This window comes from Electrophorus electricus, chromosome 20 (assembly GCF_041902795.1).
Source record: "Electrophorus electricus isolate QZ-2024a chromosome 20, ASM4190279v1, whole genome shotgun sequence".
NCBI classification, from domain to species: domain Eukaryota; kingdom Metazoa; phylum Chordata; class Actinopteri; order Gymnotiformes; family Gymnotidae; genus Electrophorus; species Electrophorus electricus.
In genome coordinates this window covers 16,356,074-16,382,173 of record NC_137516.1, presented here as the reverse complement: position 1 = coordinate 16,382,173, position 26,100 = coordinate 16,356,074, and the positions used below count along the sequence as shown (strand labels likewise).

General features: G+C 45.0%; 2 protein-coding genes across 6 annotated transcripts in view; both read right to left on the bottom strand.

Annotated features, from left to right (window-relative positions):
- The window catches only part of chd8 (chromodomain helicase DNA binding protein 8), a 31,041-nt gene extending 18,134 nt beyond the window's left edge, over positions 1 to 12,907 (bottom strand). For 3 of the 4 annotated variants that reach the window (XM_035536067.2, XM_035536070.2, XM_035536069.2), the window contains exons 1-22: positions 12,778 to 12,906; positions 11,872 to 12,100; positions 10,730 to 11,746; positions 7,902 to 8,180; positions 7,608 to 7,724; positions 6,981 to 7,444; positions 6,684 to 6,798; positions 6,335 to 6,538; positions 5,870 to 5,938; positions 5,729 to 5,784; positions 5,511 to 5,628; positions 5,289 to 5,372; positions 5,061 to 5,198; positions 4,802 to 4,923; positions 4,438 to 4,681; positions 3,788 to 3,964; positions 2,761 to 2,904; positions 2,574 to 2,672; positions 2,277 to 2,436; positions 1,862 to 2,072; positions 1,358 to 1,553; positions 29 to 199 (exon numbers count right to left, since the gene is read on the bottom strand). In XM_035536067.2, coding sequence (XP_035391960.1) covers positions 29 to 199; positions 1,358 to 1,553; positions 1,862 to 2,072; positions 2,277 to 2,436; positions 2,574 to 2,672; positions 2,761 to 2,904; positions 3,788 to 3,964; positions 4,438 to 4,681; positions 4,802 to 4,923; positions 5,061 to 5,198; positions 5,289 to 5,372; positions 5,511 to 5,628; positions 5,729 to 5,784; positions 5,870 to 5,938; positions 6,335 to 6,538; positions 6,684 to 6,798; positions 6,981 to 7,444; positions 7,608 to 7,724; positions 7,902 to 8,180; positions 10,730 to 11,677 — 4,116 coding nt within the window. In that variant the 5' untranslated portion in view covers positions 11,678 to 11,746; positions 11,872 to 12,100; positions 12,778 to 12,906. Of the gene's footprint in view, positions 1 to 28; positions 200 to 1,357; positions 1,554 to 1,861; positions 2,073 to 2,276; positions 2,437 to 2,573; positions 2,673 to 2,760; positions 2,905 to 3,787; positions 3,965 to 4,437; positions 4,682 to 4,801; positions 4,924 to 5,060; positions 5,199 to 5,288; positions 5,373 to 5,510; positions 5,629 to 5,728; positions 5,785 to 5,869; positions 5,939 to 6,334; positions 6,539 to 6,683; positions 6,799 to 6,980; positions 7,445 to 7,607; positions 7,725 to 7,901; positions 8,181 to 10,729; positions 11,747 to 11,871; positions 12,101 to 12,777 lie in introns of all 4 variants that reach the window. The other variant, XM_035536068.2, reaches the window with a different exon arrangement.
- A 1,584-nt stretch (positions 12,908 to 14,491) lies between these two features.
- Positions 14,492 to 17,469, bottom strand: cbln12 (cerebellin 12). Of its 2 annotated transcripts, none has more exons than XM_027028733.3 (4): positions 17,329 to 17,469; positions 15,757 to 16,278; positions 15,529 to 15,648; positions 14,492 to 15,414 (listed from the first exon to the last, which is right to left on the bottom strand). In XM_027028733.3, the coding sequence occupies exons 2-4, from the start codon at positions 16,045 to 16,047 to the stop codon at positions 15,217 to 15,219; spliced, it is 609 nt and encodes a 202-aa protein (XP_026884534.1). In that variant the 5' UTR covers positions 16,048 to 16,278; positions 17,329 to 17,469; the 3' UTR covers positions 14,492 to 15,216. The 2 variants fall into 2 exon arrangements, with proteins under 2 accessions (XP_026884534.1, XP_026884533.1); XM_027028732.3 differs by having other exon boundaries at positions 15,757 to 16,349; positions 17,329 to 17,458.
- Positions 17,470 to 26,100: the final 8,631 nt, after the last annotated feature.

Sequence of the window (26,100 nt, the reverse complement as noted above, 5' to 3'; positions counted from 1 at the left end):
CTCTCGGCCCCCTTCCCAGGGGTCTTACCCCATTGACACTGCCTTCTTTGTTTCCGCTCATGCTTTGAAGCACGGCCCTGTCCAGTCCCAGTTTCAGACTGGCTTTGTCCAACATCTCCCGTTCGTAGGAATTTCTGGTGATGAGACGATACACTTTCACTGCCTTTGACTGGCCAATACGATGGCAACGTGCTTGAGCCTGGAAGGCAAAAGACCAACGGGGCGCGAGTTAAAGGCGTCACTCGTTCAGCCGCGGAACGCACCGCACGAGCAAAATCGAAGGATTTAAGCTCCTTCTTGGTCACAATTTCATATAGCATAGCAGTCAACAAACAGGTTGGCCTTACAGAAGACCTGCCAGAAACAGCAGGTAACGCCATGCTCAAACAACAGGCACAGTGTGTTGAGCTGTGTGAGGGATACTGAACACCAACATCAAGTGTTTTGCGTTCGAGGGCAGGCCAGGACGCATCCTGAGGCAATTCATGCCCGAGTTCTGAAACAGGACAATTTCGTAATTCGGACTAAGCTGATAAGTTTGAGGAAAGATGCCGCAACACGCCAGAAAATCTCTGATCTATTATACAGGTGCTTGTGTAAATGGACACTCGATTTCATGTTCATCCGCCATTACAAATCTTAAGGACTTAATATTAATAAAATGAGTTCTATGCCATCATTTAATACATTCCATTATTTTAGAAACATTTCTCTGTTCACCCCACGTAAACGTGATGCTAACAGACAAGGATTCATACAGAACCTCTGTGTCCCTAATACCATGCTCCAATGGACGGTCTTCCAAAACAAAGCTTACTTTTTGCAGTACTAGTATCACACAGTGGATCCTTCTCTCGTATGAATGTGTTTTCACTCCACACCCACCCCCTCCAGTGTGCTGGGGTACCACATATAAAGCTCCATACAACAGATCATCATGGTTGTAGTAGTTCACATGGTCCCCAGCTGTGTTTTAAAGGCCTGCATTTCTTGCTTTTAGTTGGTAATCAACTTCTCTCCGGGTTTTATTTACTTTTGCTTTCTACATCCATTCGAGAAAACCTTTTTACATTTTTGACCAATTTCCTTCTGAAAAATTAGAGCTTTTATCAAGCTTTTAAAATGTATGCGACCTTTTTACTCACCTTGAAATCACAATGTTATTAAAAGTGTGAAATATAAATTAAATGCATTGCAAGTTCGTTCGTGAGCCTCTATGTCTGGATAAGGGACCAATATGAAAATGGCCCCCTCAAACATACAAAGTCCTGAAGTGAAATAGCAAACAGGAGCAGGTCTGATCTGACTCGGAACAAAAGGTCAAAAGCGCCAACAGTGGAGAGCGACAGATTCTCACCTGGAGGTCGTTCTGAGGGTTCCAGTCGGAGTCGAATATGACACAGGTGTCGGCGGCGGTCAGGTTGATGCCCAACCCTCCCGCCCGGGTGCAGAGCAGGAAGACGAACCTGTCCGAGTCCGACTTACTGAAGCGGTCGATGGCCGCCTGCCGAAGGTTCCCCCTGACCCGGCCGTCAATGCGCTCGTAGAGATATCTGACAAAAACAAAATCTTTAAACGTTACCCGGCGGTTAACATCGTGCCCTAGCACGCTTCAATACCAACCTTCTACCACCGGGACTTTAAGCTACTCTGAGAAATCCACTCCGCCAAGAGGGATCCTTTTTTGCACACATCTTGATTTCAGTACAGCAAATTATTATTATTGTTATTTTTTTACATCGTTAGAAAAAGGTTTCCGCACAATTTCATTTTGATTAATATAAATGTTTCTTACGTAATTTGAAACTTGCTTTAAATGTTTTCCCATGAACGAGCCCTTGACGGACCCCCCACCGCCCACCTCTTGTGGATGAGGTAGTCCTCCAGTATGTCGAGGCAGCGCACCATCTGGGAGAAGATGAGCACTTTGTGTCCGCCCGCCTTGAGGCGAGGCAGCAGCTTGTCAAGCAGGACCAGCTTTCCCGCCGAGCGCACCAGAGCCTGCAGGTGGAAGTCCGGCGCCGACGGGTCGTACACCTCCCGGAGCTCCATCACAATCTTCTCTTCCGCGCCTGTGCGGAGGGGAAGCACGCCGGAAGGTCGGGATCACACGGCAAAAGAATACTGGGGTAGTCAACTGTGCATACGAGCCCTTTGGAAATGGTCATGCTTAAGAATTACTGCTTAAAAAAAACTAACAAAAAACAACATCACAGATGACATGGATGCTCTGAGTGGAGGAACTCCACGGCAGCCAGAGAGATGGTGGTGGGGACCTGTGATGAGATAAGGGTGGTTGCAGCATTTGCGAAGCTCCATCATGGTGTTGAGGAGGTTGGGGACGTTGCTGTTCTGATTGGCTCCCATGCTCAGAAAGCTGAAGTTGCGCTCCAGGATGGCCCGGTAGTACTTCTTCTGCACATCGGTGAGCTCCACCTGAAGGAAGCACGAGTCAGTACAGCGCACGAATAATACATTGGGCCAAAAATACCTATAAACTTAAACGCTATAGACATAAATAAAAGTGCAAAGTGGCAGGACGTCAGGGTCTACCACCAGAGTCTCGTGCGTACCTCGATGATGGTCTCCTGCTTCGGAGCCAGGTTCTTCTCCACGTCTTCCTTTAGTCTGCGCAGCATCATGGGTTTCAGGATGGCCTGCAGTTTCTGAACCTGAAACACAACGGCGGGAGCAGGACACTCTCTTTAAGCTCCCTGGGACAGCGCGCTCAGGGCGGGCGGGGTTCACGCAGGAACATACCTGCTCCTCCGTTTTGAGGTCCCCAAAATCGCGCAGGAACTCCGTTTCGGAAGGGAACTGGGCCGGCTCCAGGAAGTGCAGCAGGCTGAAGAGCTCCTCCACCGTGTTCTGCAGCGGCGTGCCCGTCAGCAACACCTTGTGTTCCTGGGAGACGCAACGCACACATGCTGATTGACATCTAACCAAGTTATAGAAACGGCGGGTGGCTTTGTGCTGTAGTCAGAAGAACGATTTTGCTGGGAAGGCTTTCAAAAATCAACTACAAATTGAATTGACAGGCAGACAGTATTAAACGATTTGACTATTCAGACAAGTAAAATACCGTGCAGTCGCCAAACACACAGTTTACAGAAGCAATGAGTGTAGACAACTTAAAAATGTTGATTTAACCTCACTTAAGACTCAGGTTGGGAGCTCATCCTGACCGTTATCAGGGCTTCATCATATCAGAAACAGTTTACCATGCACATGTGTTTTTAACACAGCTTCTCAAAGGTTCAGAAGAACTTCTTTTTAAAATGCACATGAGCCAAGTCAGACGTGCTGGACATAGTCCACTTCAGGTCCCATTATCTGATTAGACAGCCGGCAGCTGAAAGTGGTGAAGGATTTTACACTACAGTATATGATTTCTATTGATTTCATATTAGTTGGCATGAGTTAAGTGTGCCCAGATTCAGCAATGCATTTTTGTGAAATGGAAGTCTATGGTTAGACTGGAATGGCTAGAAGCACCCTTTTAAACCATGGTAAACAAAAGTACTGATAATGGGTACTGAGTATATTCAAAAGGAGAGTCCCAATGTTATCCTAAACCTTGATAGTTTTTCTGTGCAATTAAAAAAATAAAAAAATCTGTGGACTCATGACAAAGGATATATAAATAACAATGATAATGTTATTAAAACAGGCACTTTTGCTCGGAGACTCGACCGAGTCCCACTGCCAATTTTCATTTAGTTAACACTAGCAAGTAAGTAGTGAAAGATATCCAGGGATATGTATGTAAATATGACTCTGCCCTCACCAAATTCAGCATCTTAAGGCTGTCGAGCAGTTTACAGTTTCTGTTCTTGAGGCGGTGAGCTTCATCAATGATCACACAGCGCCAGTAGATCTCTCTGAGCTCAGGGCAGTCAGACAGGACCATCTCGAAGGTCGTGATGAGGGCGTCAAACTTGTACGCACCAGGGATGAGGTGGTCCTGAACAGTGGGGAAATGGCACATCGGGAGAACACACGGTTTCTAAGCAAACTCCATACCGGAGAACGATTAATTTATCAGCACGTCATAGAACGAGCACACGACACACATCCCAGGTCAAGCAAGGACAATAACTAACATGGTTTTTGGTTTTTAATTCAATGTTCTTGTGTGACCAATGTTAAAAACTAGTTCCATTGTAATGAATAACTTCCCCTAACTACAGCTTGTATAATGAAAATAGAATTGATTTTAGGATGGTAATGGTCGCAGAATAGAGGTTGTGTGGAAAACCCCCACATGTCCGGGTGGAAATGCAGAGAATTCATTTACAGGCGGCTAACTGTCAGTGAGGCAGGTCAAAGGTCACTAACTTTTTAGCTTTAATTTCCCTTTTGTCTTTAGTGGACATGTGTTTCAAAATGTCGATAAACGATATTACGGGGGCACGTGTAATCATCTTTGAAACACACCTTGTCATCTTTGCAGTACATCTCGTACTGCTGGATCATCTGACGGCTGGCCAGGCTGCCGTGGTAGACGATGGCGTTCATCTCGGTCCACGTGGTGAACTCTCGCTCCCAGTTAGTGATGGTAGAGAGGGGCGCGATGATGAGGAACGGTCCTTGGACGCCCGCGGTGAAGACTTCAGACAGCAGGGCTATCGACTGGATGGTCTTCCCCAGACCCATCTCATCCGCCAGGATGCAGTTCTGCCTACGGAAGCGGGAAAGAGAAACGGGAGCCGCCCAGTTGGAACGTCCTTCTCCGCACGAGGCCAATTTAAAACTCCGCCCACGACGGACCTGAAGAGCACTGGCCGTAGCGGTGCCGTACCTGTTGTACCAGTTGAAGAGCAGCCAGTTGACGCCCTCGAGCTGGTACTCTCTCAGCGTGTTTCCGCTGCGGTACTCTCGAGACTGCTCCAGCTTCTTCCAGGCGCTTGCGGGAGGTCGAGGCTAACAGGAATATCAGTTTGGTTAGTATTCTGAGCTGGACCGCCACTCTGCGATTAGCGACGGCCGTTAAAAGCTGCTAACTGCGTCCACTGTAAAGAGAAGCATGTAATAGCAAGTGGGAGGCGCGAGGAACATACGGTTCTCTTTAGCCTGGGCTGGCGGCTCTGGATCTTCTTAAACTCTGCCACCTTCGCCTCGTCCACGTCCTCCTTCAGCTCCCAGGTGGCGTCCTCATAGGGGAGGGAGCACCACTTGACCAGGTAGTAGATCAGGGGCTGTCGCACACAGAGAACACAGGAACATGGTCAGCCCGCAGGCCCGGGGGGGAATGGTGTGGGAGAAGAGATGGTGGGGCAGGTCCTAACCTCGCCGTTTTCTTTGTCCACACTGTTGGACTCGTCCAGGATACGGTCCACCTCCACGTAATCCGGATTGAAAGGCTCCTCGTCCTTGGACGAGACAAGGCAAGGCAGGCAGTCAGTACAAGGCATTGCAGACGTGGGATCAGGACTGAAGACAACTACAGACAGAACCACATCTGCACAAAAACACCCCCCCCCCCCCACACACACACACACACACACTACCTCTTGGAAGATGTGCCTCATTTGAGCCTGTTTCGTCTTAAATCTCTTCAGCTTCTGGTGAATTCTCTTATCCCTCTCGAGTTGCTCCAAAGTGGCCCACTCGCAGTGCAAGTAAGAGCTGAGGGTGACAGGCAGAGGTTCAGCTCTAATCTAAAACACCGCTCTCAAAGCACGATTTTTACACAGCAAAAACACAGAATAAGTGAGAAAACCCTTACTAGTTTTTGTATTTCACAAAAAATTCCTCCACATTGACATACTGGCCTGGAGACACCTGAGACAGAAGACAGACGAATGAAATTTCTAATAGCAGGAGAGGGATTTTCTCATCACTAGGCAGCACACACAGTCCAACTAACCTCCTTTCTGGTCAGACGCATGGCCAAAACCTTATCCACAATAGCAGCATCCTCCTCACTCGGGTTCTCCTGGATCATGCGACAAGAGAATTTACAAAGCATAAGCTTGCTTTCCAAATAGTTACATGCCTCTCAAAGATGTGCCTAGACACAAGTAGTGTTCCACGTAGAATACATAACTACATAACGAATAATACATTACAGAACCATTTTTTTTACCCTACATATTTCTAGAAATGTATATCCAGGGAAAAAAAATGAAATAACCATCACACAATCCAGGGTTGTGGGGATTATGAACCAAATCCTCAGTGAAACCACCAGAAAGAAAACGGTACAGAGAACAGAGAATCAAAAAGTTTTTTCATTTCTTTTTAGTTTGTTTCAGAGACTCAAAAACCAAACATGATGGACCATTTGGCGTGAGGTCCAGCCTCACTCTAAGACATTTTAAATCAATGCTACCACAAAGAACTGCATGCTGGGAAGGCCGTCCCCGTCCAGCTCCGGAAGCAGGACCCCAGCTGGAGGAACGTGTCCTCCAGTCATCACGGTGGCCGGGGTAGTGACATCCACGTCTTCGTCCTGCTCCTCTTCATCATCTGTGATTTTAATGTCCAAATCCTCAGTGTACTTTTTTCTTTTCACTTGCCGATTAGAACGTCTCATCTGGGTGATGATCACACACACACACACACAAAAGTATTTTGTACCTGCAAATGAAATTTTCCTGAACAGAGAACAAAATCGGAGTAGGAAATCTCAATTTTGGCCTCTGCGAAAGAAAGCGCTCGTGCGTAACGCGCTACGTTACCCGAGACAGATCCTCTTCCAGGGTCCGGGGGGAAGCGGGTGGGCTCAGCTCTCCGTCCGAATGATCAGAAGACGCGTTTCTCTTCCGTTTCTTAACGCCCACTGGAGTAATCGTGCTATAAAGAGACACAAACCCAGAGAGAAAGAAACCAAAAGGGTTTACGCAACCCAGTCAAATTTAGAAGATAAAGCTCAGCGACTTCACCACACGCGACATATACGCGATATGCGGCCCTTAATTTTTCGCGGTGCGAAGTCAAAGCGCCTGAACTCTTAAAGAGGTTAGAGAGGCTCTCACTTGGGCTTGGCTTTGCCTTTACCCTTACTCCCTCCAGCTGCTCCGCCTGGCACCGCCGAGCCCAGGGCCTTGGCCTTCACCTTCTTCTCGCCCCCGACTGTGCCTTTCCCGCCCGTTGCCCCAGAAGCAGGGCTCTTCTTCTTGTTCCCTCCCCCGACCTTTTTCTTGGTCCCGGCGGGCGCGGCGGCACCCTCCACGTCGGCGGAGGTCTGGCCGGCGGGGAGCTCGTCCTGGTTGAGCACCCGGGGGATGTTCCTTTCACCTCGGGCCTTGGCTCGGGCGATGGCCTCCGCGACGATGCGGTTGGCCTTCTCCTGCTTGCACAGGCTCTCCACCTTCCGCACGGGCTCCTGGGCCTTGACCACACGAACTCCCGCCGCCGGGCTGCCCGACGTGGTTGCCGTGCCGGCGGTGGTATTGATGACTTTGACCACAGAAACGGCACCTCCGGAAGACGTACTCGTCTTTGGGGAGAGGCGTGGCAGGGAAACAAAGACACATGAACCTCTTGCGTGACTCGAGCGATATTTTCAGTGTCCCCAAGAAGGACAACAGGCCGACTTTAAAGTCAGCTTACATAAATGACATGACAAGCATAGCAGATGGTAGTGTGAGTGAATGTCAGACCTGGGGTTGCAGCAGAAGTTTGAGAGGAACAGCCAGCCTCTGCCCTCCCTGACCCTGCGAGATCTGCACTACCTGCGGGGAACCTCCAGTGTTAGGGGTGCCAGAAACAAGCTGAAACTGCAAGAAAACAAAAAAACAGGTGCGTGTTACTCAGGTTCCCCCAGGCCTCCACGGTTCTCTACTTCCATCTGTAACTAGCATGCGATTAGGCGTTCGGGTCACGGCATACGACCAGCACAGGTAGGAGCGAGACCAGAGCGGCCTAGCCCGGCCGGGCCGAATCCTTGCCCCCACCTTGGCTCCCTGTTGGCTGGGCTGCTGCTGCACCTGCAGCTGGATGGTCAGCACCTTTGGCTGCGTCCCAGTCTGACCTGTGCGGGCCTGGGTGAGTGCTGCCAGCTGGCCCCCCTGGAGGACCAGCTTCCCTGGCAGAGAGCCCAACACCAGCCTGGGCTGCTGCCCGGCCTGCTGGCCGGCCCCTGCAGCCGGAGTGCTCCCCACCGCCACTGTGCCGGCCTGGGCAGGGCTGCCGGAAGGCTGCTGCAGCACCAAGGTGATTCGCTTAGCTTCGCCCTGGGGGACAAACACATGCAGAGAGAAACAAAAACATATAGATTATGTGCTCTAAACTGAACTGCTCAACCTTCAGTGCCACATTTTGAGCGACCAATTAGTTCAACCAATTTGTGATTTAATTGATTCAAGTTACAAATTAAAATGAATAGAAAAGGTATAATTACTCAAACGAAAAACACATTACACGCTTTGCCATGCCTGCAGTGCAACGCACAAGCTTTGTCATTGCCTTGCATCTTTTACTTGAAATAATCAAGACGCTACTGTGACGAGAGCACTTCTCCTATGGCAAATGTGTTTTTCGCAACCATTCGGCCCAACAACTAATCTTCTGAAAAGGATATGATTAGTAATGGTATTACCCTTAAATAGATCAAACAAAGCTTTCCATGTCTCACCAACACTTGCTTATAGTGTTAGTTTCTAGACTCGTACACCTTGCAGTTCAATCTGCCGTGCCCTGGCAGAAGACTGAACACGCAGAATGACACACAGGGTGTGAACTGCAGTAGCCACCTGGATTACTGCTGGAGGTTCCAAGGCTTGGCCAAACACCATTTGTTCAACTTATTTGTATTTCTCATTGTTCATGGTCAAAAACACCCTTAAAAACAATTAATCAATACTGACAATTAACCACAAAGCTATCTTAACCATGTTGTAGTACACCGGTAATAACACCAATGAACCATGCTGTGTAATAGCTGACAACGTGTTGACCATGTAGCCTACTGAGTGATAATGCCCTCAAGGAATATTATCCACACTGCAATCTTTTAAAAATGTTCCTGCAGATCTGAAAACATGGCACTGATTTATGATGTATTCACATAATCTAAAATGCATTTAGAGTCCACATTGCGCCTTTTCTTTATATTAACAATAACTGCCCCGCGGGCATTGGTTAATTAAATGTACTGATGCCCGGGGGATGGGAAGGAAATAGGAACTTCCCACTGAACTAGATTTAAATACCACGGGAACAAACGTGCAGAGCATTCGTGCTGCTAAAGTAGGCCCTAAAACAAACAAACAGAATAAAGGCACACTTAACAGAAAAGTTACAGCAAATGAATACCGCTCTTTAACAAGTCCGTCTGGTGCGTCCGTCTTATTTTGCATTTTTGTTCTTTTATCGAACATCCGATATTATTAATTTAGCATAATCGGACAACGCTATTATGATGAGATTATCGTGTTACTACTTCTGTCAGTGTTAAAAGCCCCGGCAGCCATTGTAAAGTGGCCTACACCTTTCTTATCTACTGTTCATGCACTGGTAGCACTGCAAGCCTCTTGCATGTACCGCACATTCTAGCATAAAGGCCCTGCAAAGCCTGCACAAGCCTTGCAACATTAGCTGCTCTGGTCTCAAAATCCCCAACAGCCTGACAGGTGTGCATGAAGGCAAATGGGGAGATTTACATTCACTCGTTATTATTTCTAACCTTACCGTGAATTAAAAGAAACGTTGCGTCACGTTGCGTTAAAAGTTTTTAATGCAACCGCATGAATTAATAATGGGCCAGGCTGACGCAACGTGTTCTATCATGACCACCTGCTGCAGCTGAGTTTCCAGTTCCCGAATCTCCCCGTATTATCATTGATGTTGGTGGGTTACAGAGGTCATATCACCACACAGTACACAAACTCAACATTGCTCAGCAAGCCACCCTGCAAGTTATGCCAACCTAATTTGCAATCATATGCATACATGTCGCAAATGTCACTTTCCATTAGAGAATGATCAAATGCATTTAGAACCTACGCATAATGTTTACTTTCTGAAAAAGTCGCAAACAATGCAGGAACAACTAAAATGCTATTAGACTTATGTGAATCAGACCCGTTCTACTTGCTCAAGTGTGGACAGGAATCTGACCGGTCAAACATGCAGAAGGGTGCACCAGTCATTTGGCAAATGTTTTATTTATTTATTTTTTTAAGATATTTTGTAGATACTTTTGCAACCATCGGTTCAAAGGTCAGCCAAATGGTATCTCTGAACTGATATACTTGCAATCATATTGTTTATACGCGGAACGCACGCACAGGCCAACCTTTCTGAATTATAGAATGGGACAAAAAAAAAAAAAAGAAGTTACTACTGTTACTATTGTTAACCATGAACGAGGTCAACAACGACCAAGAAATCAAGAATAAACCAGATCTGACTGTGCAGTCAACATTCTATACTCCATGTTGCAATGAATTAAATGAAATCAACTTGGTCCCCCTAAGCTAAGCAAAAGGCACATATTGAGCAAAAAAATTATCGTTGCTAAATTCCAGACAGACATGCAGGGGTCACGGCTGACACAGGAGTCCTGTGAAGATTTTCAGAAGAGTAACTGTGTGAGAAATCAACACTGCATATCCCCGGTTCAGTCACATACAAACTCCCTCCTGCACCAACCCCACTAAAACACCCAAGTTCTACAGGACACACTACAGTGGTGCACAGAGAATTAATGGACAAGGGTGACTGACCTGCTGTGGTGTGCGTTATCAGGCTGACCTGCTGTGGTGTGCGTTATCAGACTGACCTGCTGTGGTACCGTCGCCAGAGTGACACCTTGTGGTCGGACCGCTGCTGCTGTTCCTCCAGTTGTGGTGGCAACCTGCACTTGGGCTTGTGTCTGCACCGTGGCCTGTGCCGGGGTCTGCACGTGCACCTGCGTCTGTGCCGTCTGGGCCTGGGCCTGCGTCTGCAGCAGCTGCGTCTGCGCGAGTTGCGCGGGTATCTGGACCTGCGATGGCGTCTGGGGCAGCGACGTCAGCAGCACCTGCTTGACGGGTCCGTTGGGGGTCTGCACCAGCCTCTGGACACCGGTCCCCATCTTCACCTGGCCTGGCGCAGACTGCGTAGCATTTAATACCGTCCCCCCTGAGACGATGGACATTCCTGGCCTTATAGGTGTCCCCGTCAGAACTCTGGCAATGGTGAGCTTCCCCGGGGAACCTGCAGAGCCCGCAACACTCTGTAGCACCTGCGCCTGACCCTGAGGTCCCTTCAGGATCACAATCTTTGGGGCAGTCTGCCCTGCCGCCTGAGTAGACGTATGCTGCTGCGAACTGACCTGAGCTCCCGACACAGGCACCGTCAAGGGGGAACTGAGCAGGACCGCGGTGGAACCACTGCTGCTACTGGCCATGGGAACAGAGGTGTGAGGCACTGTCTGAATGGTAACCGGAGCTGGGGCAGACACGGCCTGGGTGAGGGAGACCGGACAGGCTTGATGCGTCTGAAGAGGTACGGTAGGGACGGGTGTCGCGATAGGGGTCTGGACCGACAGGGCAGCTGGGACAGGGTCAGCGAGGACAGCCATGCTGGGGTCCGAGGCCGGATCCATCGGGGGATCCACCTGTCCCAGGGCCAACTTCAGTGCCTCCTCAACAGGGTCTGAAGAGCCCTGAGAGAAAGCATCTTCAGGGAGGGCATCCAGGTTAAACAGTGGTGTGTCATCAAATAGGTCCATGATGGGATCCGCCATCTCGTCAAACAGTTTGTTAAAAATCAGGAATGCAGGGGAGGAAAAGGCCTCAGACAGCAGTCACACAAACTGCCCGCCGGTCGAGGACATTCCCATGAGCAGGTGACAAAGAAAGAGGAGAAAGCAAAAGACCGTTTAAAAGTCAGCATCAAGAATGTAAATGTACTCAGCACCACATGTTGCAACGCACTTACATTCAAGTCCCTGTGGCGAGTCAAGTTCTGAAGTCATTTACTCCCCAGGCTCATAGGCAGGAGTAGGCAGAAGGCAGATGCCTGACGGACAGTGTGAGGACCAGGAGTGAGGTAGAGGGTTCTCCTGTCCACCTCACCCTCTGTCCTCAACTCCGTGAAACCACTGCTTTCTTCACTCTCTGGGGCAAAGACTAAGTCCCTTGATGCCCTAAACAAAACACGTGAGATTCTGTTGGAAAGCGGAAAACAAAAGGCAAGTAAACATTTCACATGGTGCACTTAAACTAAACCTACTTCACAATAGCTGGCATGCGGCAGAACACAGTAGAAATGAACTGGGACAAACCCACAGACAGGTTAACTTGCCCCATGACTACATGGACACAATGAAATCAATGACAAATCAATGAGAGGGCACTGATGAGGAATTTACTTGAAGGGAAAAAGTAATCCCTTAAAAACGCACATTTTATTTATCACCTGTGCTTCAGAATAATAAAACTAGCCAGTTAGCAGGAGCCAAGGAGCTAAAACTCCTTCCCCGACACCGTGGCTAAACGTCCAATGTGCCCAAAGCTGTTAAATGTTAGCTCTCCTGGCCACACGCACTGCCCATATACATGCACGCACAAAGTGTAGCAGACTACTCGTGGCTTTTGGGTTGAGTCGTGGATGTAAAATATCATCCTCTATCGTTTACTTTCCCCCCCCCCCCCTCTCTCCCATCAACAAACCGGACCAAACCAACGTGCTACAAACAGCAAAGCCCGAGTCCGTACAGACACCGACAAGGCCGCGAAGCTGTTTCCACAGAGCGCCGTCGTTTTTCCGTGCAAAACAACCGCTAAAACGTCGCCGCCCGCTCGCCCGACTGTCCGCGTCGCGATTTCGGGGTACTAAATTCACCTTTGCGTCGACACACATGGCTTTCTCCGTCTCACAACACCGCACGATTACAGGAAACGACCAGCGGCGAGCAGGAACTAGCTTTCTTGCCAAGCCGCGCGTCAAAGGCGCGTCCCCCCTGGTCCCCATCCGCCTCGAGCCGATTGGACGGCGACGTGAGGGGCCGGCGACACCGCGCCGCCTCATTGGTCGAGGTGAACGCTCATCATTTTCGTTCGCAGACTCGCTGGGCGGGACGCGTTAATGGAGGACGGCCGAAGACTGGGTTTGGTTGGCGGCGCAGTGAATGCGGCCTAGTCGGTAACAGCGGGGCTCTCCCTGCAAATTACGGCAAGGGCTGTCAAAGATGTTCACTTTTCCCTGGAAATGTACGGCAAGGGCTGTCAGATGTGTTAACACGCCGCTGAAATCCCTGTTATCCGAACCTAGATGGAGAAAACGGTTGTGCGGTGTTATTTAATCTACTGCATCTTCTGAGTGTGACTGAGCTATTAACAACCTGAGTCGCTTTGTTACTGTTGATATGAAAATAAAACCTATTAAAGTTGGCATATCAAAATGTATTTGATTATAAATTATATCTATCCTTCTATCTATCTATCTGTCTGTCTGTCTGTCTGTATCTGTCTATCTTTCTATATCTGTCTGTCTGTCTCTGTCTATATCTTTCTATATCTATCTATATATATAGATAGATAGATAGATAGATAGATAGAGACACACACACACACACACACACGGCCATATAAAATTGACTAAATTGTTCCTCTATTTATTTGTCATAGTTGTTTTCAAAATTATTTTTGATAGAATGAATTGCAGTAGTGATAGAGATTTGTGTATATTTGTGCACAAATCTCTATCACTTGTATAGTTTATTAATAGCATCATGTACAGTTTATAGCATGTATATATAGTATATTTATTGTCTGGACAAACTTTTCTATTTTTATTATATGTACACCTTTGTGCTGTTTGCACTGTTGTCTGCTGCTGTTTAATATCACATGTAGCACTGACTCCTGTAGAAACTCCTGTTGCTTACTCAAAATGTCTAGTGAGAAGGGAGAACTTTAAATGTATGACATCAGCTACTGAGCTCCAACACGCACATTCCTGAGACTGCGGATAAACTTGTAGTGCAGGCATTCTTCAAGAGGAGCTAATGTTGTGTGTGTGTGTGTGTGTGAGAGAGAGAGAGAGAGAGAGAGAGAGAGAGAGAGAGAGAGAGAGAGAGAGAGAGAGAGAGAGAGAGAGAGAGAGAGAGAGAGAGAGAGAGAGAGAGAGAGAGAGAGAGAAGAGGAGGTGAGGATACATACACATAGTATATATTTACAAGTGTATTTCTGAACCAATTCAGCGTAAAAAAACGGTTGTGACAGCACACCCTGCTGGGTCCATAGGAGGCCAGCACAGGCGTGAGTGCATGCCTGCCAAACCCTCCATCTGTCTGCTCTCCACCAGTGGCACTCCAAGTTGTGTCTGTTTTCCATTCTGCCTGCCCTGCTATCATTGCTGATATCTGTTTGCTCCTGCTAACACTGGTTCAGAGAGCTATATTAGTTATATTTACAAATAGTCACTGTGCTGTTTAATGGTCTTTTTTCTAAATGGAAGTCTAAGCAAAATAGATATGGCTAGCTTCACACACTCACAAACTCTCAATGGACATTTTATAACATTTCTCTAAAGTGAAAGAAAAAGAAAATTGATGTTTAAATAAGTAGTTTCATTTAATTATTTTGTTTAAATACAAACTTAATACATTCGTCTCAAAAGGCAGGCCACTGTTGAATAAAATGTAGAAGAAAAGGAACAGAACTCCGTAAGAGAATGCCTCAGACTTCATGTCAGGAGGTCTTGGGAATATTTCCAAGCTATTTTTAGAGGTCAAATATGTCATTGAAGGGGAAATGAACATATGTATATATTAGTATAATGCCACTTGTTACCTCATGAGAAAAAATCTTGTGACACCAAAAAAGGAAAGTTTAGTTCCTATTAAACTACAAATTAGCTCACCCTCTGTGAAACATAACAAAAACACATTCAAATGACTTATCTATTTAATCTTCATTTATTTAACTTAATATTAAAATTTCTTATTTATTAAAACTTTAACTCTCTTGTTTGAAATAAATTAGTTTATATAAGTTTCTATTTATCTTTGTTGTGTTTTTAAAATGGGAAGAACTGAATTAAAATGATGCCTGATACTATAGTTTGCATCACAGATCTTCTCAGATATATTCTTTGGGCTGGTTTTCCAGACAAATATTTAAATTATTCATGGACACCTTACATGTCAAAAGGGATTCTCTGTTGAAAATCCTCTTTGGTCCGGGGTTCAAAAGTTTACTCTGTGCCTGGAAAACCAGCCCCGTTGCTGTCTGACTGCCCTCTCTGCGCTCAGGCAGATTGTCCAGGCTTCCCGACTATTTACAAGGGGAAGACGAGGAACCCGGAGAACGTGGAATACTTCCAGCCGCCCATCAGGTTGCCCCTCTCCAGTTTCAGATAGGCCTTATCCCCCCTCTCCATGATCACTAAGCCGGCATTGGTTGCTGCCTCTCGGGTTACATCCTGGTCCCCAGCGAAGGCAGAAATCATTGGCCATCCGTTGAGCATCAAGCTCACCTGTAAGAGACAAACAGTGGGACCGAGGGGACAGATTTTTCGTAATTAGATGCATACGTATGATCACCATCCATTTCTGTGCTACCGTTGTGTTGTATGCACATTAGGATGTACCTGTATGGTTTGTCTGTTGTAAGCTTTTACTACATGGAAGTTGAAACTGTACACCCCCCGCCTTGGAGCTAAGAAGACACTGCTTTCCTGATCAAAATGGCCCCCTACATTCACCAAGATCTGTAGAGAAGATTAGGCTGTAATACAAATACAATATAAAATGCAAAAAACAAAAACAAAAACAAAAAGACCCAATGGTTAATCAGTTCTGCTGATTTTTCTGTTTACCTGGTCAAAGTAGATGATCATGGTGCGATTGCTCATGTCTGTGGGTTCATGGTTGGTTTGACGAGTGGCAGAGAAGGCCACACGGCCGGTGCCAGAGCGCACTGACATGCCTAATGCGTTATTCGCTGGCTCTGAAGATGGTGTGGAGTCACAGACCACTAGACATTTCCCCTCCAGTACAATGGGCTCGGTGTCATTCTGGCCCCTGGCCACTAGAGGGCACCACAGCAGAATCAGCCCTAGGAGCAGAACGGGAACTCCAGGCGGTACGCAACCTAACATTGCCGGCATGCTCTCTGTTGGTGAAGATGTCTTGTATGGTGTGTCTAGATGACTAGCTTTAACGATTCCTTGGATATGCTGGCTTTCAGCGATCAAGAACCGGAAGGATTAAGGGACAAAAACGTGACAAGTCAGAACAAATCTTCTGTGTCTGTCCTTCTCTCTGTCTCAGCTTTTCTCTTCAACAGCGCCTTCCAACGGGGTCAGAACTGTGCCTTTTTTTGTGGTTTGTTAGAATATCTGCGGAAGAATAAGGACAAAGACATCTAGAGGTGTCTCAAAACTGAAATAAGCATCCATCCTCAGTTGATCTGTGAAAAGGGAGCGAGAGGAGAATGAGATTAGAGGGAGGCCTCATTCGGCAGGCACGCAGCCTTCTCGACCAGCGGGTAGTTTTCTGAGCGGGAGGAGGAGGAGGAGGCCATCGTCAGGTACCACGTTGGATCACTGTCAGCAGAGGGATGCGGCATCCAGGAGGGAGCAAGTACCAGGGAGAGAAAAAGGAACAACTCCACTGAGAGACCATCTGTCTTTCACACGCTCTCTCTGCCTCCTGATGTTCCACAACACACAGCCTACTCTCTCCTATCACCCACCCACACGGAGCATCCACCCCACTCCACCACTCCTCCGGCGTCCTGTTTGAACCGCATTCCTCCCGTTTCTTGGCACCGTGTTTATAGGCGCCTCTAACGTGCAACAGAAGAAACTGCGATATACCGAAGTCTCTAAATAAGGGCAGATAAACGGGTTAAGCAATGACTTTTTGTTTGTTTTTGGAGATGACGCAATAATTTCTTTTTGTGGGGCTATCACGTGATGCCAGTGATGTCTTGCAATAGCGGTTGCCATAACAGCTTAAACAATCTATTAACGTTGTCTGAACACTTTACCAATTGACCAATTTACTTTAATATAGTTTGTTTTCTTTTGTTAATGTTTGAGGCTCTAATTTTAAAGAAACCCATTATAAGCACTCTCCACTATAAAATGTGCAAAATTACATTACATCACTAGTACCACATCATTAGTCTTATTTTTTTACAGGTTTTGACATTTCAAATGTGCGATGTCACTCACATCCTATAACTTAAAACTCCACAATGACCTTGAGCTCTGGAATGGCACTTTACAAATATAACAACAACAACGACACATTATTATTATTATTATTATTATTATTATTATTATTATTAAGACACCTCTTGGTTGTGCGCATTGCGATATATCAAGATCAGGTCATAAAAACAGAATACAGGTCATAGCTTAATAAGAAAAAGGAAAAATCACCTGTTTGATGTAACGATGTGTCCTCTGGAGTCTGAGGTAAGTCAAGGAGAGACTGGAGAATGAGAAAAGCTCCGTGGCTCCTGTCATTGATACTTATCCTGTGTGCCAAAGACCCTCCCTAAAGTACATTTCTCTCTCTCTCTCTCACACACACACACACACACACGCGTCATAGGGTACTACAGTCTCTGCGCTGCATATCTACAGTTAATGGCAGTGATTAATCAATGCATATATCTATTTCTCTTACATGCAAAACTGAGTGAGAATTAAATTCTAAAGGTTTAAGATGATTAAATGATCAAATTGCATGAATCCACCAAGTGTTAGCACTTCTACTTGGTACACCTTTTGCCTCCAGAATAGCACCACCTTCGGGGGCTTGATAATGTCCGAGCAAGACTCATATGCTTCTCACAGCTGTGTTGAGTTGAGTTGTAGTTGATCTCTTGCGAATGGCTGGCAGCGGAAGACCGATTTGATCCAGTTATTCGGAACATGTTGGAGAATTTAGCTGCATCAGCTTTAAGTAATCTCTCTCTTCTGAGTTTTTGTGGTTGCCAGATTTGGAGTTGGCTGATGCTTCATTAGCGATGAAGCATTTTTCTGAATTGTATTAATTCCTTCCTCATTTTGTTTACATTTTTTTCTGACCTCTGCACAGATCCACCGTTACAGCACAAATTTCCCCAGTGCCAGCTTATTGTTGTAAAATCTTGGCGCTGTAGAACGGGGCTTTATTGTGTTTGGAGAAAAAGGCATGTTCTGCAGTGTCTTAGCCTACCGAATTCCCTGACGGAAATCTGTGAGGCTGTCGGCTGCTAAATTAAAACAATGCAGAAGGCATCTTTTGGCATGGCATTGGTGTTGCGTATTCACTGATTGTTTCATCAGTGTTGATAACAAGGTTATTAAATCAAATAAGCCACACCGATCAGTGGCAGACGAGTAATCCAGCCCAGATCTGAAATGACTTCAAAGGCGTCAAAGATATAACAGGTAACATGGTCAAGGTTTTCAGCTAAGCACCACCTTGATATATCATATAAATATCAGTCTGCAAGCCCAGTTGCTGTCATCTTCTGCTGCTGCTGAGCTGTGATTTGTTGATACCAAAGCCCAGACACATCAGTTACTGACCCCTATCCCTTACAGCAGGTCATCAGAAACGCGGATGGGCAGAGTTGGTTAAAGGGCCACGCTAAAAGAAATAAACATGGCAGTGATAGAGTGTGACCACTAGATGGCAGAGTTATTAACAGTTCCTAAATTCCACCCTCTAAACTTTGTTCTGTTTTTTCATTGTTGTTATCGTGTGTTTGTGTTTACTGTTGGGCTACATTAAACTGCAGAAATGATTAGGAATAAGGTCCTTATTTGGTGTCATTTGGTCTTATGATCAGTAAAGAATCCATATGATTGTGTTGGTTTCCTAAATTCACTGCAAGTTCAGAACAAAGTAGATACCCACGTTTTGTCAGAATTGTTCTCAAATAAACTGCTGCTACACTGAGTAAATCATGTAGGCCTATGCTAATTATTGGAATAAATGGGAGACTATCGTAGCCTACTGTACACAATAATAGCTAATACATTTTCAGACATGTTTGCTTTAAGAAAGGGTCAGCTGACATGTGTCTCATGGGTTGTTCTTCGTGGTTAAGGTGAAGCATGACCAGGTGTTTCTCTTATTTCAGAGATGAGCTTACTACTCTTGGTCTCACATGTGATCTTAGCTCTTCCTCACTTCCTCTTCTCTGTGAGCAGAATATGTTCCTTATCCAAGCTTGGATGTGATGCGCTACACAGTTGTGAGTTAAGCAACAAGCCTAGAATAACTTTCCTCATAAAGTCATGTGCATAGGGAACCAACAGCTGCAATGTACAATGAATGCTTACGTACTATGTAAATGTAGTTATGTACTATGTAAATAACTGGACTTAAGGGTTTTAACCACAAGTTCCCCTACTGAAATTAGAATTCTATTGTGATGTTAATAGTAGTAATTTCGAAATAAATAAATAAATAACACACGCTTAGGTAAACTAGAAAAACTGGATATTTTGAGTAAGTTTACTGGCTTCACTTTGTAATCCTCCCTGAAATTTATCCATCCTTAATGATGAACAAAGATTGCCGCTATGGTGCAGTTTACACAGACATACCCCATTATCATCTAGACAGTAATTAAGAGCCCACATCCTGGTGGGCAGGACACCTGTGGTGGGAGGTGTCTGTCTGGGGCTCCACCAATAGATGAGCGCCGTATGCAGCGCACGATCAGGTGCGGCTCACACTGCGAAACTTCGCGGCATGTTCAGCTCGTCACAGCACCGCACGTTCGCGTGTCACCCTTCACGTCTAGACAACAGTCCCACACCCCGGGCCGGCGCCAGGGACTCCGGGCCCCATGAAGCGATACAACATTGTGCCCCACCACAGCCGTTTTTAGTCCCTCAGAACCACCATGTGCTCCACCCGGACATGCGAAGCTGCCTCCTCTGGGGTCTTTGAGGTCTCAGGGCTGCTCCCATATCTGCCACTCACAGCCTGGACTGCAGCTGTGACCGCAGTGTAAGGGATAAGCCCAGATAAATGCATCATGACATTGTGGAGCAGGTCACTTCCTCCTCCAGCTGCTCTGTAACAAAACAAAACGGGATATAACAAGACATAACAGAAGGTAACAAGATGGCAGTGTGTCCACAGCGAATGTTTAACGTATTTGTATAAGCTAAAAATGACAGGGCAGACAATATCAAAGAAACACCACATGTAAGAGGACTTTAAATCAGAGGCACATAAACTCACAAAAAATGATTTAATGTGTCAAGGAGAATGGTCTCAAAAATCATGACAGTAGATGTTAAGCAAACAGCAACTATATAAATGTGGAACTGTGGTTGAAGGTTAAAGTTAACTGACAAAGACACACATGCACACACTGACACACATATACATGTTCTCCGCAGGGTGCATGTATGTACGTGGCTAAATAAGACTACGTACGCCAACACTGATCAAATAATTTAATTTGAACTCCTTACTACCAAGTTATAATAAAAGCTGTATTTTATGTGCTTAATCAGACTGGAATTTAAGCAAATGCTACCGTTTTGAAATGATTAATATCTAAGGCCAACTTATGACGATGCATAACCGGTAAAGGACACTCATGCTGTATAAATACCGACAATCAAATTCAAATTCAAAAGTAGCTACATGTAATTCATGAAGTCAAATGTGTCACCAATCCCCAGGGCCTTACGTCACTGAACATGAAGCTCTGGGGCACAGATTCCTACTTCCCTCCCAAAATCCTGAGGCTTTTGCTCTTGAAGAACATGAACTGGACTGGAATGAAGAACATTCTTCATTCCATACATCTTCTGAAAAGTGGCCACTTTATTATTTTAATATCAATAATAATAATAATAATAATAATAATAATGTCCACGTTCCTTCAGAGTGAGGGAAATATCTGGCGTATGCCTGTGCTACATTTTATGCATGTCAAATTCTATTTTTTCAAATTTTTTATGGACTCCTACTACCAAAAACAAAATAGCTCTTCTCTAACTGCACAGTATTTTCTTAAATAAATAATATTAAAATAAAAATGAACAGAGGAACTAAGGACAAACTTGCTTAAGATGAAGGATAACTGTTGAGATAACATGCTTAACCTGTTTCCTAAATAGACTTTTTATAGGACTTTCCGTTTAATTTCCTATGATTAATGCCATCTTGTGTCCCAGGTCTTATACTAAGAGTTTGTAGCACCTCAAATGATGCTGCAGTGAGTGTTCATTGTAAAAGGATCGTTTCATACCTAAGTTCCACAGCCCAGTTGGAAACAACAGATGTCTTTTCCTACTTCGTAATCTATAAAACTCACCTCATGGCATGTGCTGATAATCCTTGAGTAACTTGAGTAACGCACATAATCCACATCGTACAGACAGTGGACAATACCTAAGCATTTATGCAAGTAATTAATTAATTTGTTTAATAGAAAACTTAGACTGTGCCTAACTTAAACTGTACTCAAATCAAGACTGTACTAAAACTGATTAAGTCCTTTACTTTGAATTCCCAACAATAAATAGGTTTATTTCACATAAACCGATTTTACCCTTCATCCTCTTCTGCCAATTGGTTATATGAGTATCGCTATTATTAATTTTATTCCCTTATTGCGTTTATGTCTTTGTGATAACGCTGTCATGTATTGTGCGCTGGATGTAATATTGACTGCAGTGTAATAACTGAGCCACACATGAATGTTACTGAGCAGATTGCCAAACACGTGCAGTTATTTGAAGTCCATTGTTTCCCACTTAATCATGAACAAAGGAATCTAGATATTCTGTTTGTAATCGTTTCCACTGTCATGGACATCTACACCATAAATTATAGCGTAAAATGTTTTCTGCACCATAGATCTTCATTGCAAACAGTAGACAAAGCCTTCTATATATATATATATATATATATATATATATATATATATATATATATATATATATATATATATATATATATATATATATATATATATATATATGTAGAGAGAGAGAGAGAGAGAGAGAGAGAGAGAGAGAGATTGAAGGCTTTGTCTACTTTTTGCATATATATATATGAGGATGAGGACGATGAGTCAGGTGCATGCAGCACCTCATTGCGTTACATACATATGGCTTCAATATCGAGCCCTGTCTGCCCTCTCTGTGTTCTGTGGTCTATATCAGGCTCCTACATGAATCGTGTCTGCACTACACAGATGTTCTTCACTGCCATGCCCATTTCTGCATCCCTGTTTAAGATAAGGTAACAATGCTGATCCTAGATCAGAAATTTAGGTTATCAATATTTAACATATTTGTGTACAATGGGCGTCATTTTTTCATTCAAACTTAGAGTGAGAGTTCCGGTCCGATGCCGTCCTTCTTATAAGGCTGCAGTTATAAGGGTGGAAAAACAAAACTGATCCTAGTTCAGGCATTTTTAATAATGTAATCCGGTGAAAAATGTATTCCAGCAGTCACAGGAACACACATACTGTAGTACTGAAAAAGTTGCTCTGGAGTGCCTAGTAAATGTACCTTGATGTAACAACCACGTTCTTCTGTGAAAAAACTACAGTCAGATTTTCCAGTAGTGTTTATAATTTCTCATTTTGCAATAATACCAAAATTGATTTTATCGTCCTGTAATTCCAGGAGGTTATTACTTGTTCCGTATACGTTGTTTATCCTTTTGTGTGATCGTGTCGTAACAGCTGCTACCCCCGTCTTCCTGATGGGATGCCAGGTGTTGCAGTGGTTGCTGTTAATGAAATCTGGTGGGATTTATTAGCCAGCTGGTTCGTTGCCTTCGTTGGTATGAGCCAGGAACACAATCCCACACACTACATCCGCTGCCTCGTCAGAGAAGGACTCCATGGGTGTCATCAGAATTCCACAGCATGAAGTCAGGGTTTAAATCAATTCCATTTTTATTTGTATATCATCTTTTCAATGTTTCACAAAAACAGATTCGCAAAAACGCCACGTTTCTAATCTTCACGAGCAAGCCAAGGTTGACAACAGTGAGGACGAACTGCCGGAGAGATAGCATGAGCAAGAAGCTGTAAGAAGAGCCAAGACTCCAGAGAGGCACACAGCCATCCTCTTTTGGCCATTAGTGGAATCCTGATATGCAGTTTTTTGATATGCATGTAGGATCATAGCAGAGCCATGCAGACCATCGAGAGAAGGGAAGAGACAAGCTAAACTAAATAAAAGCCTGATAAAATATGCCTGTGTTAGGAATACATGGTATGTTGAACATTGTGAGAACAATATAAGAATCCCGATGTGAGCATAAGAGGGTATAAAGCACTTAAAGCAGAGAAAGAGGCCTTTATACAGCACTTACAAATCATAACACGTTTGAGGAGGATTTAAAAATCTCTGGAGCATCCAGGTGAGGTCATTCACTACACCAGGAGGGTGAACGACACACGCAAATGGTTACTAGGCAACGGAGCAGGTCTAAAGTGCAGGAGAAAGCACTTTTACCTGATACCCGATACTTGTTACCTGTTACCCGTTACCTGATACCTCATACCTGTTACCTGATACCTGTCTACCAACACACATAATGGACTGCTCCATTATGTTGCAATGTGGAGTGTACCACTCATTGTTCAACTCATCGCAATATGTAAATTCTGAAATCCTCCATGGGTGAAGCACAAGTGTTTATGGGAAAACACAAATCTAAGATGAACAGGGACCCGGCAAAACTACATTTACCCATTCATGGACTATAATGCAGTGCAGTGGTAGCTCAGTGATTAAGGTACTTGACTTGTAATCGGATTCAAGCCCCACCACTGCCAAATTGTCACTTTTGGGCCCCTGAGCAAGACCCTTAACTCTCAGTTGCTCAAGTTGTACTCAGTCATAATTGTAAGTTGCTTTGGATAAAAAGCATCAGGTAAATGTTAGTAATATGAAAGGCGATTACAGATCAGATGGATAATAGAGTAGTATTCAAACATCTACCTTACTATCACTGAGCCTCTGCTCTAAGCGCCTCCTCACTGGTGCTTCTGGTCCTGTTTACCCCTTTCTTGCTGCTGATTGGTCTGTTCTGCTCTGACCTCACGCTTTCACCCTCCCCCTCTATTACATACGCCTGTCTTGTCACTGGTGCTATCTAATTCTGAACCTTCTGTGTATATACAGTATTGTGCCTGTCTTTTTTTAGCATGTGCTATGTTCCAGTGGTTTCATGTATTTCAGTGTATCATGCTTGATATTACTTGTTAAATACGCTATTCCACACATTTTCATGTCTGCATACCAAATGTTCAACTCACGTTATTTAATTAATCGGTGGTTTATGTGCAGATGTCAGAACAGATAAGCAGGTTTTACATTTTAGTAGGCACGTCTGGTACATTAGAAATCACAGTCATTCCATCAGTCACTGATCTTTTGTAATGTTCCAATTCACTGCAAACCCCTGCAACCTGCTAAAGTACTACTGTTGCCAGGGACAACAAAAACAGATTTATTGCCTGTGATGACACTTCTGTGGACAGTCCCGGCTATAAAGAAATCTAGGAAACGCTGCCACTCAAAATGTCTCTATGAGAAATATTCAGTAAACATGATATATTATGGTACTGCTGAGGAAGAGGATCGGGGGGGCTGAGCTTTATCAGTGATTCCCAGCATGCCATATCCATCTGTGGACGTTGGCTTTGCAGGAAGGGTAGCGTCAGTTCACTTTCATATATCAAGCATATACTGCTTTGCAAGCCCAGAGGGCCTTACTGGCTGGAACATTCAGAGAATGACACAGTATCCTTGTGACAGCTCTGCCGTCTGGCAGTGCAATCTTCTGACCATCACCGACTGACTGAAACCAAGGGGGATGAGTCTCTCTTCAGCATCAACAGTGGCAGAAATGCCATCACAACCCTGCTGGCATGCACCTGGTCTCTGCCACCATGCATTCACACCTCTCGCAGACGTGCGGGCTTATGCGCTTTGCTGGTTGTTTTCAGGCTGATGCTGTAGGACAGCCACACGATGGGATTCCCTTGCTGTTGTTACATTAAGCATCCGCCCATATCCTAGCCCCCAGGTTTCGCTGGGGGATGCCCAAGCTCTGCCAGCGCGGGCGGAGGGTACATCGGGCATCTCCGTGCTGGAGCGGAGGAGGAGCATTTCACGCCTCAGCTGCGAGGCCGGTGAGGCCTTGTTTGCCATTGCAGTTAGTCGACGTGTGGCGGACTGTGTGAAGGACCGTGTGGCGGACCGTGTGGCGGACCATGTGAAGAGGCAGGGGGATGATGCGATTGTGATATTCCCTCGAGGACTTCCTCTCTCTTGGCGCTCTCCACATTCTCATGGGAGCTTCACCTCCTCGGAGACAAACAGCATCTTTACAGAATTACACCTGCCTTTCTTTAGTGAGATAGGAAAGAGGCATGCTAATGTAATGGCTTGCCCTGCCTTTCGTCATATGGCAGTTACTGAACATGTGCTTTTCATGCTGAGGTGCGTTTACCAGCATGAGTACCTGTCACCCCTGGGAATCGAACCCATGACCTTCGTGTTCTCCATGATCTTGCTCTACTTGCTCTACCATTCTACTATAATAGAATTTTGACAGCATTACAATACATTTTAATCTTGTAATAAAATGCATAACCTGCATTCTTCTCCTTATTTCCGTATTTTTCAAGTTTATCAATTTTGCATATGCTTAGGCCAGGCCACCAGGGGGCACCAGTCTTCTGCACACTGCATTCCCACCACAGCAAGTTCTTGTGAATACTTATGTTTAATCTCCACCAAAAGCAAATCTGATGCACTGGTTTCTTTATATAGATCTGGAGCACTTCTGACTATTTACTGTTTTCAGTGGAAGTTTATATTTTAGTTTACATCTCACATTATTTATTGATTTATTTATAATCAATTAGCTTTGGCAGCTGGTAAATGCCAAGCATCCTGTGACTTCTTTGTTTTTCAGTCTACTTCTGATATGATATCCCAAAAGGCTTGAAAAACATTTTGAAAATGAAGAATATGTGTTAGCTATGGCCCTTTTATGCACAAAACAAACAAACTGAGAGGGAAAAATGATATAGTGCCTTTACTGGAGAGAGAGAAAGCAACATAAACACATTCTTGTCATGGGATATTATGCTTATTTGCAGTATAGCCTGATAATAATTTTGGCCACTGTTACTACCGATAGTGGCTGAA